At 36.8% G+C, this 13,452-nt stretch overlaps 2 protein-coding genes across 6 annotated transcripts in view; both read right to left on the bottom strand.

Annotated features, from left to right (window-relative positions):
* The window catches only part of LOC127857711 (carbohydrate sulfotransferase 15-like), a 99,318-nt gene that overhangs the window by 2,681 nt on the left and 83,185 nt on the right, over positions 1–13,452 (bottom strand). The window lies entirely within an intron of this gene.
* The window catches only part of LOC127857710 (carbohydrate sulfotransferase 15-like), an 86,958-nt gene that overhangs the window by 1,460 nt on the left and 72,046 nt on the right, over positions 1–13,452 (bottom strand). For 4 of the 5 annotated variants that reach the window (XM_052394347.1, XM_052394349.1, XM_052394345.1 and 1 more), the window contains exons 2-8: positions 10,576–11,155; positions 9,486–9,598; positions 5,858–6,075; positions 3,864–3,995; positions 3,126–3,282; positions 1,240–1,396; positions 387–534 (exon numbers count right to left, since the gene is read on the bottom strand). In XM_052394347.1, the coding sequence (XP_052250307.1) occupies positions 387–534; positions 1,240–1,396; positions 3,126–3,282; positions 3,864–3,995; positions 5,858–6,075; positions 9,486–9,598; positions 10,576–11,070 (1,420 nt within the window). In that variant the 5' untranslated portion in view covers positions 11,071–11,155. Of the gene's footprint in view, positions 1–386; positions 535–1,239; positions 1,397–3,125; positions 3,283–3,863; positions 3,996–5,857; positions 6,076–9,485; positions 9,599–10,575; positions 11,156–12,304; positions 12,322–13,452 lie in introns of those variants that run through there. The other variant, XM_052394348.1, reaches the window with a different exon arrangement.

Here is a 13,452-nt window from a genome sequence, read left to right on the forward strand (position 1 = left end):
TTCCGTATAATGATGCTCACTCGACATAAAAATGCGCGCATGTTCGTGCGCAACTTGTAGATTATCTTTTCGAGATCAAAAGTGTTTTCGGCGTCTTTTGAGAGTTCCAAAATGGCAGCAAAGCAAAAAGATAATATAAGGGAAGTTTAATGAGGCGATTAAAAGAAAATTCAATTGAAGAGCATGCGAATTAACAAAATGACGTCATTATACTGTGCGTGTTTGCTGTCGTCAATTATATGATGAAAACTTTAACGAAACTGTGCTGTCGGTAAATGTAAGACACAACTACATATCATCGTTATAAACGCTTTATAATTTGCCAGCTATTTAAAACATATTAATAAATCGGTGTTCATACTCTTAATAATAAGAAAAATACACACTCAAGCCAAGAAAGCGGTAAACTTCTTTTACGTAGTTGACTGGTTCTCTTGAATAGTCTTCAAGGCGTAAAATGTGGAACTGACTAAGTGGAAATAGCCGTAACCAGTCTCGCAGAAACACTGAGTACATGCCGACCCGTAAACGCACCTGAAATAACATAACATGCTTACGTATATCACATATTAGCACATATTAGCCTGTGCAGTCCGCAAAGGCTACTCAGGTACTAACTTTCCGCCTTAACTAGATTTCCGCTAAAAAATAGACTTCCTTTCAACAAAGGCAAATACCATTGAAGCGGATAGTGTCGTCCCTGATTAGCCTGTGCGGATTGTACAGGCTAATCTGGGACGACATTTAACGCATATGCAATAAGAATTGAACAAAAGCTAACTCTGACACACCGCCAAATCTTTTTGGCGAAGAAATCCGAGTGTATAAAATGAATAAAACAGGAAGATAATAAACAAGAGCTGTCAGAGGACAGCGCGCTCGACTATTCGAGTGCTTGACAGTATAACGTAAGCCATCATGGGAAAATTGTTCATATTCAATAATTTATTAGACGAGCTTTCAAAAATAAAAAAAGGAAAAAAATAAAAAAAAAATTGGGGGGGGATTAGGGGGGTGGGGGTGAGAGGGGGGTATAATGTGGGGTGTGGTAATTTATTAGATGATGTTAAAAAACAAAAAAAAATGGGGGGGGAGGTGGGGGGGAGTAGGGGGGGGGGGGTGAGAGGGGGTATAATGTGGGGTGTGGTAATTTATTAGATGATGCTTAAAAAAAATTGGGGGGGGGGTTGGGGGTTTTACGCACATGCAGAAAACCCCCTTTTCACAGAGTAAGCTTACCCTGGCTTTATTGCCCAAGGCTGGGTCATACACGCACTGTCTCGGAGAGTTCGTTTGAACACAGCTGCTGTACAAATCCACGGCATCTTTCACCGCCTCGTGAAAATCATCCACGGACTTGTTTGTGGAATGGAAGTAGAGATAATCGGAATACATCCTGGAACGAAATGTAAATATAAGAATATGTGTTTGACAAACAACACTCATTCCACAGGTTGGATCCTGACAGGCTCTCTCAGTATGTGTTTTATATCATTCAAAATCGGTTCCGGTAATCGGCCCCATTCCCAATGGAAAAAGAACTTATTTTTCCAAAATGGGAGCTAAAAATTCCCAAAGGATGGTTACCCCCCCCCCCCCCCCCCCCCAAAAAAAAAAAAGATTTCTTTTAGATCTCAATATTTTGTTCATCTCCCATCCATTTAAGTTCAACCTTAGTAAATATAATACTGAAAACACTTGTATTCTTAATTTTGAAGCATTTGTTTGAGCAAAACAACAACAACACTAATTTTGCAATTTTAGTCAAAACGCTGCAAATTTTCCCGATCCAAGGGGACTCGACCCCATTTCAATAATGGTGAAAAAACACTGCTTTACGCGTCTCATTTTCTGAATCCTCGTTTTACATCAATCGCATCATTCAAGAAATAAAAATTGAATGTGACAATATTGGATCATATTCTGCACAGATATGTTAAGTATGATCATACAAATAAATGTATTAATTTGTTCACTGCCTTTATATGACAATGTCAAAGCATAGGTTGGGTTGTTACAGTGAACAGGGTATCAGGGTGAATGATCACGTGACTTCACCATTAAACTTTAATGGGTGTTAACACACCGGTTAGTGCAGCTGTACATCAAATAACTTTTTTAATATTGTTCTCAAGTTTTTTAAGAAGTGCATAAAATACAGTGTTTCGTGCTTCTTATGGCAACGAAATACATCCGATTTACTTTATTAAATAAGCCTGTGTTTTTGGACAAAACAAATAGTGTATTCATTATTCATTTACACAGTTACGCAACACGCGACGTGAAATTTTGGCACCGATTTTAAACTTATTCAAAGATTAATTCTTAAATCTTAAAATATCGGCACACACTGCAAGAAAAACGGTCTTTTATGCACTAAAAATAAAGTTCTTAACGGTGTGTTTACATTCTTTTCAGCCCATGTGTAAACCCCTGAAACCGCTGCACCTTGGGTATTGTCATGAGAAAAAACTGTATCAAGTATTAAAGAAATTTAGCGAGCAGTGCTGGACCTAGACGAACAAGTTAAATGATTCGCGCTCTAGATAAATCGGGGATTAAAGCACATTCGTTAAGTGTCGTTACAGATAAGACTGTGCATTCTGATCAGGCTAATTACGGATGACAAGCTTTATTGAATTTTGGACGACCTTAATTGTATATCAAATTACTAAATTCAATGCAAGAACATGTATTTCCTGTAATACTATTCTTATCAGTGAAGTTTTGTTTGTAAACCCTATTCACATATTTTAAGAGATCTGACTATTCACAGGCTGTTGTTTTTAATGTTATTTTATTCTGGTAAATTTATTTAAATGCGCGTATTGTATTTATTTATTTTGAAATAGGCTTAGAAAATTCGTGGCATGTTTCCATCTCTTACTTACTGTGTATTGACTTTCAGAAAAGCATTTGGCTGCTCTAACTACAAAGTAAATAAGCTGTCTATCACAGCTTATGATCTGTTGATGTGTTGTTTATGTTGTTTAGTTGTTATCCATATGACGTTTACGCAGAATATACGTATTTTAAACAGGCCTTACAAAGTTAATGGAGTCCATGCAGTCTATATAGTCAAACACATGCATGCAGTACATACAAAGTTTATCAATATAACATACCTTTCAACAGGATTTCTAAGAATAAGGATAAGTTTGACATCTGGAATGAAATGATGAATATAGTCAGGGACGATAAATCTCGGCTGTGTTTGGTCCATGTTTTCCGGGAATCGGTCCCACTCACCGTTGTCCCAAAACAGTGACACACTGGCCTCCCCTGAATTAGAAAAACATTATATGAGTTACTACCCGTTGAGACATATTATAAGAGTTATTCCCTTTTCGAACGAAATTATAGCCTCCCCTGAATTAGAACAAACGTATTATTAAAGTTAGTCGCCTTAATACATAGTATTAAATTACTCCACTTTAAATAAAAATTTACGGAGGTCCTCACAATTACAGCACAGATTGCAGCATTTACTTAACAACACAATACAGGGGATGACTTGCATGTAATAATTCTTTGAAACAATGTGCAAAAGTACCTTGCGTTTGATCTAAAGGCAGTACGTGCCTTAACAAAGAAAGGGAAATCAACCAAATCAGCGCATTGGCAAAATAACACGAATGTAAATAAAATACGCGCTTGGTTTAAAAAGAGATCAAAGACATGCATATTTTACATTCAGGGTCGGTTTTATAGCTGAATGTATCATAGTTCAATACTGTGCTGCAATATCCGACGTAAAATGCCAGAACTCGAAATTATCATTACGGTATTCTTTATTTTAGGTCTGCATGTAAATTAAACGAATCAACGTCTTTGTTGTTGTAACTTTTTCACTCATGACTCACCTGTAATTATTTGGTCATCGTCTACGTCATCGATATAGTCCAGCAACTTTTCGTAGATGCGCACACCGGCGTTGTCAAACATGTCAATGTAGTCGCTGAATGGAATGAGTTTCATGTAGTTGAAACGCCGACCTGAAATTAAACAAGATAATGAAAAAAACACGTTTGCCGCATTACCCTAAAAATAGAGTTTGTACCTTTTCATTTTCATATTACAAACGTCTGTGGCATTGACATTTGTCATTGACATAAATTAATTGGCGTCTTTCTTTCATCCAAAGTATTCAGCGTACCGAATCTGATCATGGAAAATGAAACTTATTTTAAGATATCATACGGAAACGCAGAAGTATTTTGACTGATCATCCGACCGACCGACTTACAAACCGACCGGCCGACAAACCGAGTACTGAGTGTTTGTTAGGAAAGGGACTTTTGATTCTCAGTACATTTTCGTATAGGATTTTTCTGATTTTTTAAAATCGCCACTTTAAATTTTTTAGCGCCACTTTAACAAGAGCTTGTCACAGTAGTGCCAAATCCCCGCCGAAATGTGTTTGCTTGTATGACAACATTTGTTTTAGAGAGTAGAATAATATTTGTAAAAACAAATAAAGGGAGATAATTCATTATGCTCCGAACAAAAATTTACTTTGAAATTAAATAAAGGGAGATAATTCAAACACTAAGGTAGATAGAGTTATGGTTCTTAGTCGCTGCACTTCTCCCACTTGCCATCTGTTTATATTTCAAGTTTCAAGTAAATCCCTTGAGTAGATTTAGAGTCATGCTCCGGACAAAAAATTACTTTAAAATTTTATAAAAGGGGAGATAATTCAAAAACTAAGGTAGATAGAGTTATGGTTCTTAGTCACTGCACTTCTCCTACTTGCCATCTGTTTATATTTCAAGTTTCAAGTAAATCCCTTGAGTAGATTTAGAGTTATGCTCCGGACAAAAATTCACTTTAAAGTTATATAAAAGGGGAGATCATTAAAAAACTAAGGTAGATAGAGTTATGTTTCTTAATCACTGCACTTTTCCTACTTGCCATCTGTTAATATTTCAAGCTTCAAGTAAATCATTTGAGTAGATTTAGAGTTATGCTCCAGACAAAAATTTACTTTAAAATTATATAAAAGGGGAGATAATTCAAAAACTAAGGTAGATAGAGTTGTGGTTCTTTGTCACTGCACTTCTCCTAGTTGCCATCTTGTTTATATTTTAAGTTTCAAGTAAATCCCTTCAGTATATTTAGAGTTATGCTCCGGACAAAAATTTACTTTAAAGTTATATAAAAGGAGAGATAATTCAAAAACTAAGGTACATAGAGTTATGGTTTTTGGTTGCTGCACTTCTCCTAGTTGCCATCTGTTTATATTCTAAGTTTAAAGTAAATCCATTGAATAGACTTAGAGTTATGCTCCGGACAAAGTTTCGGCCGGACGGACGGACGGACGGACAGGACCAATTTCTATATCCCCTCCGATTTTTTTTTCGGGGATAAAAAAAATAGCGTCACTTACGAAAGTGGCGATCGACAGCGAAACCCCTGAAATGTGCATATAATACAAAAGCTATGGGTGTAGGCGAGCTTAAAAAGGGCATCAATGTGTCGAATTTCTCGAAAGAAATTCATCAGGAATGTTTTTGGAAATTATTTATTTATTTAATCATTTAACCATTCCGGCAGTAAACCCGCCCTGTGACCTGCATTTTCCGCAAAGTCACAGTCTGATGAAGATTCACCAATAGTGGATCGAAACTGTCACGGTATGTGAAAAAATTCTTGGAATAAACATAGAAACTGTTACATAAATAATAGCATCAATGTGGAAAAACAGGGCTAAATGAGACGACACTTTACGCACGTGCACAAGCTAATCTCGGACGACACTTTGCTCACATGCATTAAACCCGGTTTTCCCAGAGCGAGGCTAAAGAAGGCTTATTCTCTATAAAAAGGAGCTTCAGAGTTTTCACTATGCAGTCACCTTGGCGGTTCCGGGACCACCAGTGGAGCTCCTTTATAGGCGGCGTGACGATGTCCGGATGCTTTGCAATCTTCCAAAACAGGTCCGTACTGCCGCATTTTGGTTGACCGATGATCAGAAAGTACGGGAGGCAGCGGAGGCGCGTTGTGGCAGTAGTGGGTGCATCGCCGTAAGTGTCGGCATTGACACGCCAGTGGTTAGCCAGCGTCTCTAGGGCCCTTTAGTAATGATACAGGGTGAAATACTCATAATGCAATGTACGAGCGAAAAATTTAAATGACGGTGATGATCCAGGGTCCTCTTAGAAGCGTTTCTAAGTACAATAATCATGACACAATGCAAAAGATTCAATAAATCATTAAATCGAGGCACTGGTGGGAAAAACTGACCGCCGAAAACTGTACATGTCAAACGTACATCTTAACTTTTAACGAAAATGGGAAATCATAGGATTCATACGCCCACTATCTTATCACTTTATATGACAAGAAACCGTCGGAGACGGGTGATGCTCCCCAAAGGTTTTTTTGTCACAATATTGCACTATATATTCAGATAAAAGGAAACGTCTCGAGGGCACAGTAGTTGGGGGGGGGGGACAAGAATTTTTTTATAGAACATTTCAAAGGGCCATAACTCTGTTAAAAATCATCCGACCAGAACCCGCTGATAATATGCACATCTCCTCTTGGTAGTAAAGCTTCCCTTAAAGTTTCATTGAATTCCGGTCATTAGTTGCTAAGAAATAGCCCGGACAAGAATTGCACTATATGTACAGTTAATGGAAAATTTCAAAGGGCCATAACTCTGTGAAAAATCATCCGACCAGAACCCGCTGATAATATGTACATCTTCTCTTGGTAGTAAAGCATTCCATTAAGTTTCATTGAATTCCGGTCATTAGTTGCTGAGAAATAGCCCGGACAAAAATTGCACTATATGTACATTTAATGGAAAATTTCAAAGGGCCATTACTCTGTGAAAAATCATCCGACCAGTACCCGCTGATAATATGCACATCTCCTCTTGGTATTGAAGCTTCCCATAAAGTTTCATTGAATTCCGGTCATTAGCTGCTGAGAAATAGCCCGGACAAGAATTGCACTATATGTACAGTTAATGGAAAATTTCAAAGGGCCATAACTCTGTGAAAAATCATCCGACCAGAACCCGATGATAATATGCTCATCTCCTCTTGGTAGTGAAGCTTCCCATAAAGTTTCATTGAATTCCGGTCATTTGTTTCTGAGAAATAGCCCGGACAGATGTGAAAAATCATCCGACCAGAACCCGCTGATAATATGCACATCTCCTCGTGGTAGTGAAGCTTTCCATAAAGTTTCATTGAATTCCGGTCATTTGTTTCTGAGAAATAGCCCGGACAAGAATTGCACTATATGTACAGTTAATGGAAAATTTCAAAGGGCCATAACTCTGTGAAAAATCATCCGACCAGAACCCGCTGATAATATGCACATCTCCTCTTGGTAGTGAAGCTTCCCATAAAGTTTCATTGAATTCCGGTCATTTGTTTCTGAGAAATAGCCCGGACAAAAATTGTGCACGGACGGACGGACGGACGGACAGACGAAGCAGCGACTATATGCTCCCCCCAAAAGGAGCATAAAAAAACATATAATTTCACAGTGACGAACATTTATGGTTGAACAAAAAATACTTTAATACATACTAGCATACTATGCAGATACTCAGCTAACTGGTTGTTGAACTACTTGTTTAGTTTGATTGCATATTTTCTCATTATGTATATCAGAACGTGGTATAAGATTATGTCGCAGAATCGTGTATTCCAATCACCTACAAGTTTCATGCAGAAAAACAACATATTTTTTGTCAAACAGTACTATGTATCTCGACTTTGGCAAAAAAGCTTCATATTTAGTCGGTATTAAAGTCTCCGCCAGTCATTATATTTTTATCTTAATTGTCATTAATAAAGGTATGCAGTGTTTTGTAAAGGTTACTTTCATCTAAGTTAGGACCGTAAACATTAATTAATGTTATTTGTGTTTCGTGTATTGTAATGTCAAGGCTCGCTAGTCTTCCAGGTATTATAGCTTTGAAGTTGCTGACTTTTATATTTGAGTTATTTTTTATTAGAAATGTGATTCCTTGTTTGTTTGTGTGATGTCCACTCAGATAAATATCACCATCCCATTCGTGCTTTAAAGGGGCCTTTTCACAGATTTTGGCATTTTTTAACTTATTCATTAAATGCTTTATTTCGATTAATGTAAACATTGGATCGTAAAAGCTCCAGTAAAAAATCAAGAATAAAATCAAAAAAAGGAAAAGAACATTGCCCCGACCAGGTTTCGAACCAGTGACCCCTGGAGTCCTGCCAGAGTCCTGAAGTAAAAACGCTTTAGCATACTGAGCTATTCCGCCGAGTACATATATATATGAAGTATTTTATACCTTATATAAGCAATCTTCGTAGTTTCACAAAATTTAACGACAAAAACAGAACTCTCCAAATTATTCAATCGTTTCGCGTTGCAACGCTTTATAATTTTTAGGTTTTAAAATCGTCAAAAGATGCATATAATGGCTATATTAGACCATGGTAAATGTTCAGTATTACTGTTTCCTCACAAATATCATAACTAAAACGAAAATTTGCGAATCTGAAACAACTTTTTTCAATTTTGTCAATTTACCAAAGCGTGAAAAGATCCCTTTAATGCTTCAATAACAGTGTCCGTCAAATGACTTTCTTGTAGTAGGCAAATATTATATTTCTTTTCTTCTAACCTTATGAACATTTTTATAACGTTTTTCTTTGTTGTTTAGCCCTTTTACATTAAGTGTACATATTTTAATACTCATAAAGAGTGGGGTTATAATAAATGATATGTAAGTACGTGCTTGTCCATTTAGATACTATCTCAGAAAGATGAATAAACATATCCATGCTATTAAATATGGATATGGGCTAACATGTTAAATCTATAGTATTCAAGACATCTTATTGTACTTAATCTGCAAATAATTGGTGAGTTGCTGACGATAATATTAAACATGTTGTACATACACGTATGCTTAATATAATAATAAGTACTTCCATACATACTTAAGATAAACATAGTATTTTTTTAAATAAAACATATAAGTATACATCAGTTATTACACGATTGTTGTCAAAGTATTCCTCACCTTTAAGTATTTGCTTTAAACAATACGAAAATATGCGACAGTCGTTTAAGGATCGGTCTTTAATAACTTGACAAAGATGTTGATTCAGTTGATTATTGGTATAAGGAAAATATTAATACACTGATTTCTGATGTGTCATGATGATTTAATTAATCACATTTTTTTATTCTCATCGACAGATATGAGCCGCGCTCCTGGAAAACTGGGCTTAATGTTTGTGCGTAAAATGCAGTCCGCCTAGTCTAATCAGGGACGAAACTTTCCGCTTATATTGTATGGTTTGTTTAAAGGAAGTCACATATTAACGAAAATCCAGTTTAGACGTTAAGTGTCGTCCTTTATAAGCCTGTGCTGAGTACACAGGCAAATCAGGGACGACACTTTACGCACATGCATTACGCCCCGTTTCCCTAGAACGAGGCCCATATGTCTGACTGATTCCAGTCGCTACCTGCTCGAGGAAGGGGAAAACGTGGTGAAAGTGTTGTTCTCGTACGGGTTCAAGGAAGTCAGAGGTTCGAACCAACAGGGATTCTTGAATCTTGGGTCGAAATCAGGCTTCCGCTGAAATTTTATGCGCGGTCGTTTTAAGCCATTAACGTCTATTAATATAACAAAATCAAAACAGATACATTTCTTACACAAACGTACTACAATATAAAGGTTATGATACAAATTCAGTGTGTAAAGCGGGCGATTTTGTTTCATAAAGTAATAAAGCTTTATGTAGCGGGAAGTGTCGTCTCTGATTAGCCCTGCGAACTGCACAGGCTAATATGGGACGAACCTTATCGCACATGCATTAAGCCCAGTTTTCCCAGAACAAGAGCAATATAAACAAGGGACCAAATTGTCACAAAACAAGGTTTTCAATTTGAAAAAACATCTGATAAAGGGAAACAACTCAAACTGAACTGATTGTTTATAATTAACCCCCTTTGTTTCAAAATAAATCTATTTTTAGTCGTGGCGACCTTGACCTTGGAGATATTAACGTAATTCTTTCGTGCCACACAACGTCCAATGATGGTGAACAAATGTGCCAAATGATTTTAAAATTTCCCAATGAATGAGATAGTTATGGCCCGGACAAGCTCATTTATGGCCATTTTTGACCTTTTTGAACTCAAATTGTGACCTTGACCTTGGATATATTGACGTTTTTCTTTCACGCGACACACCGTCCAATGATGGTAAACAAATGTGCCAAATGATTTTAAAATCTCACAATGAATGACATTGTTATGGCCCGGACAAGCTGATTTGGGGCCATTTTTGACCTTTGAACACAAAGTGTGACCTTGACCTTGGAGATATCAACGTAATTGCTTCGCGCGACACACCGTCTAATGATGGTGAACAAATGTGCCAAATGATTTTAAAATCTCACATTGAACGACAAAGTTATGGCCAGGACAAGCTTGTTCCGCCCGCCCGCCAGCCCGACCGCCCACCCGCCAGCCCGCCGAAATTCGCCAATCTAATAAGCAGTTTTTTCCTTCGGAAAACCTGGTTAAAAAAGGCCCTACTCCTTTACCAACCATGTGCAACAAATCCAGGCGCGAATCACTCCAGTCGATTTCCTCGAATCCCATCGTTGTGTTGTCTATACCTGACCCCGAACTCAAGTTGTCATCTTCCTCAAACAACTCTTCGTCTTCGTCTATCGTTTCATTTTCCCCGACTTCCAAAACTTCGGATCTGACGGCAATGTTCGAAACCGAGACATTTAGCTCCTTTACGAAAATGGGTCCGTGATTGACTTTCGAAATCTCGTCCGTTTCGAGACTCGGACTATCTCCGAGATTCCGGGAATGATCGGCGACATTTTGTTTATGGAAGTTATAATGACTTTGCACAACCACTTGCGACTTTATACATGCCGTTCCAGATGAAAAGCAACCATAAAATAGCACAAAAAATATCACAGCTATTATTGAACACAACGAAAAAAACACTTTTCTGACAACTGGTGTTTTAATGTTGATTTTTTCCTGAAATGGAAAACTCCATTTTCGGACCGGCCCATAATTCATTTTAGTACACTCCCTCTGACGTCATGTCCGACCCTGAAGACGCCCAGGATTGTTATAAAGACAGCGTCTCACATCAAACGGCGCCCTGAAAAATACAGGCCTTCAAGTATACTTACTTACTCTGAGACAACGGGGTTTAATGCAAGTGCGGGAAATGTCATCCCATATTAGCCTGTGCAGTCCACACAGGATAATCAGGGAAAACACTATCCGCATAAACAGGATCTTCGCCAAGATCATACTTCTTTTAAACGAAATATAACACAATAGCGAAAAGTGTCGGCACCAGTGATCGACGCTAACGGGAGTGCGGTGGTCCAGAGACACCTGGAAATGAGACTCGAACTCCTTGTTCTTTTTTTTGTGTCAAGGAAGTCTGTCGGACTCCTTAAAAATCATGGTTGAATTATAAAAAAATCCCTTCGTTTCTCACAATCAGAATGCCTGTACAACAAACATCTTGCTCAGAATAGTCATTGTCGAACACTGTCTATAAAAACTTTAAGCTGCATTTGTTTATTATAAAATTAAAATTGTTATAATTAAATATTCGCCCTCTACATACAGCAGAAAACGTTTTTAATACAAAGTCATAACCGAACACTTCATCCACTACTTGAGAACTGTACAAGTTCTTCTTTTAAGGTGCCTTTTCACGTGTTGGTAAATTGACAAAATTAACAATAATTGTTACAGATCTGCAAATCTTCGTTGTAGTTATGATACTATCAATAGATCAGCTGTCTACAATCTTCGGAAGTTCCTTGTTAAAGGAGCCATTTCACAGATTTTGGCATGTATTGAAGTTTGTCATTAAATGCTTTCTATTGATAACTGTAAACATTGGATCTAAAAAAGCTCCAGCAAGAAAATAAATAAAGATAAAAAAAGTAACCCTCAATTGGGCTCGAACCACTGACCCCTTGAGTAAAGTCTATCGCTTAGACCACTTGTCCATCCGTGCTCATACACTGAGTGATGTATTTTATACGTTATATAAGCAAGTCTCGCAGTATCACAAAATATAACGACAACAACAGAACTCTCCAAATTATTCAATCGTTTCGCGTTTAAACGCTTTATAATTTTCAGATTTTTAAATCGTCAAAAGATGCATATGAAGGCTATATTTTACCATGGTAAATGTTCAGTATTACTGTTTCCTCACACATATCATAAATAAAACGAAAATTTGCGAATCTGAAACAACTTTTTTTCAATTTTGTCAACTTACCAAAACGTGAAAAGATCCCTTTAAAACCCTGTTCATAGTGCTCTGTCATATCTCCTTATTAGATCTAATGAGCACCACTTGCTTACAGAGAGCTTTTGTGATTACATTTTGCACATTGTTAATGTACATTGTTAACACTCTAGAGATTATATTGATTTCCAATATTCACGAAACTTTGACAAGTGGATAAATAACATTACAAAACTGTGTTTAAACAAACTAGGTTGCTATATCTGCTTAGTTTGAAAGCAGTTCAGGTCTACTGAAAAATATGAGTGCCAGTGGGCTAAGACGTTTTCCTTATGCGGGTGAAACTTTTCGAACAATCTAGAAGCCAACTTTTTTGTCAAATCATCATGAAACAATCAGAAAAATTGTACTCATGATATATCAACTGAATTCGAAATTGATTCTATCCGTTCCTAAATACGACTTAAGGTCAAAGTAGTTTAGGTAGGGATTATTTAGAAGTCACTCTTGTTGATCGTTCGGTTCTTCTGAAAATTTATATTTTTTTACAATAATTAACTTAAAAGTTACTGGCGTTTGCTTAATAATTTTGCAATCTGAGATAACAAATGACAACACATATTGAACAGAAATCATTTTGAACTTCGATCTGAAACCAAACATGAAAGAGGATTTAACAATTTATCGTTAAGGTGTGTCTTAAGATCGTAATAGTGATATTTCTGTAAATGGTTACGTAACACACAACTTCTATAGGAAATTTCAAAATCGTAAAGCCAAAAGGAATAGTGGGGGAATTATTTTGTTATATACAAATTATTTGAAAGATGGCATTAAGATAGTTAAAAATTACCATGACACTATTATTTGGATTAAATTAGATCACCTGTTTTTTAATACTGTTGAAGATGTTTATCTTTACGGGGCATATATATGGGGCGAAGATTCTCCAGCCAATAATTTTGTTAATATTGATTTGTTTGATACAATTGAAAATGATGTTTCTCTATTCAATTCACTCTGATGCGTAGTTCTTTGTGGTGATTTTAACAGTAGGATAGATAGGTAATAAATGCGATTTTATCCCATATGCTTGTGTAAATAGTTCATTTGATGACCCTGACTATGTTCCTGATTGTATCCCCGTACGGGCCTCGGTTGATAATGTTCTGAATAGT

Source organism: Dreissena polymorpha, chromosome 14, assembly GCF_020536995.1.
Source record: "Dreissena polymorpha isolate Duluth1 chromosome 14, UMN_Dpol_1.0, whole genome shotgun sequence".
Taxonomy (NCBI): domain Eukaryota; kingdom Metazoa; phylum Mollusca; class Bivalvia; order Myida; family Dreissenidae; genus Dreissena; species Dreissena polymorpha.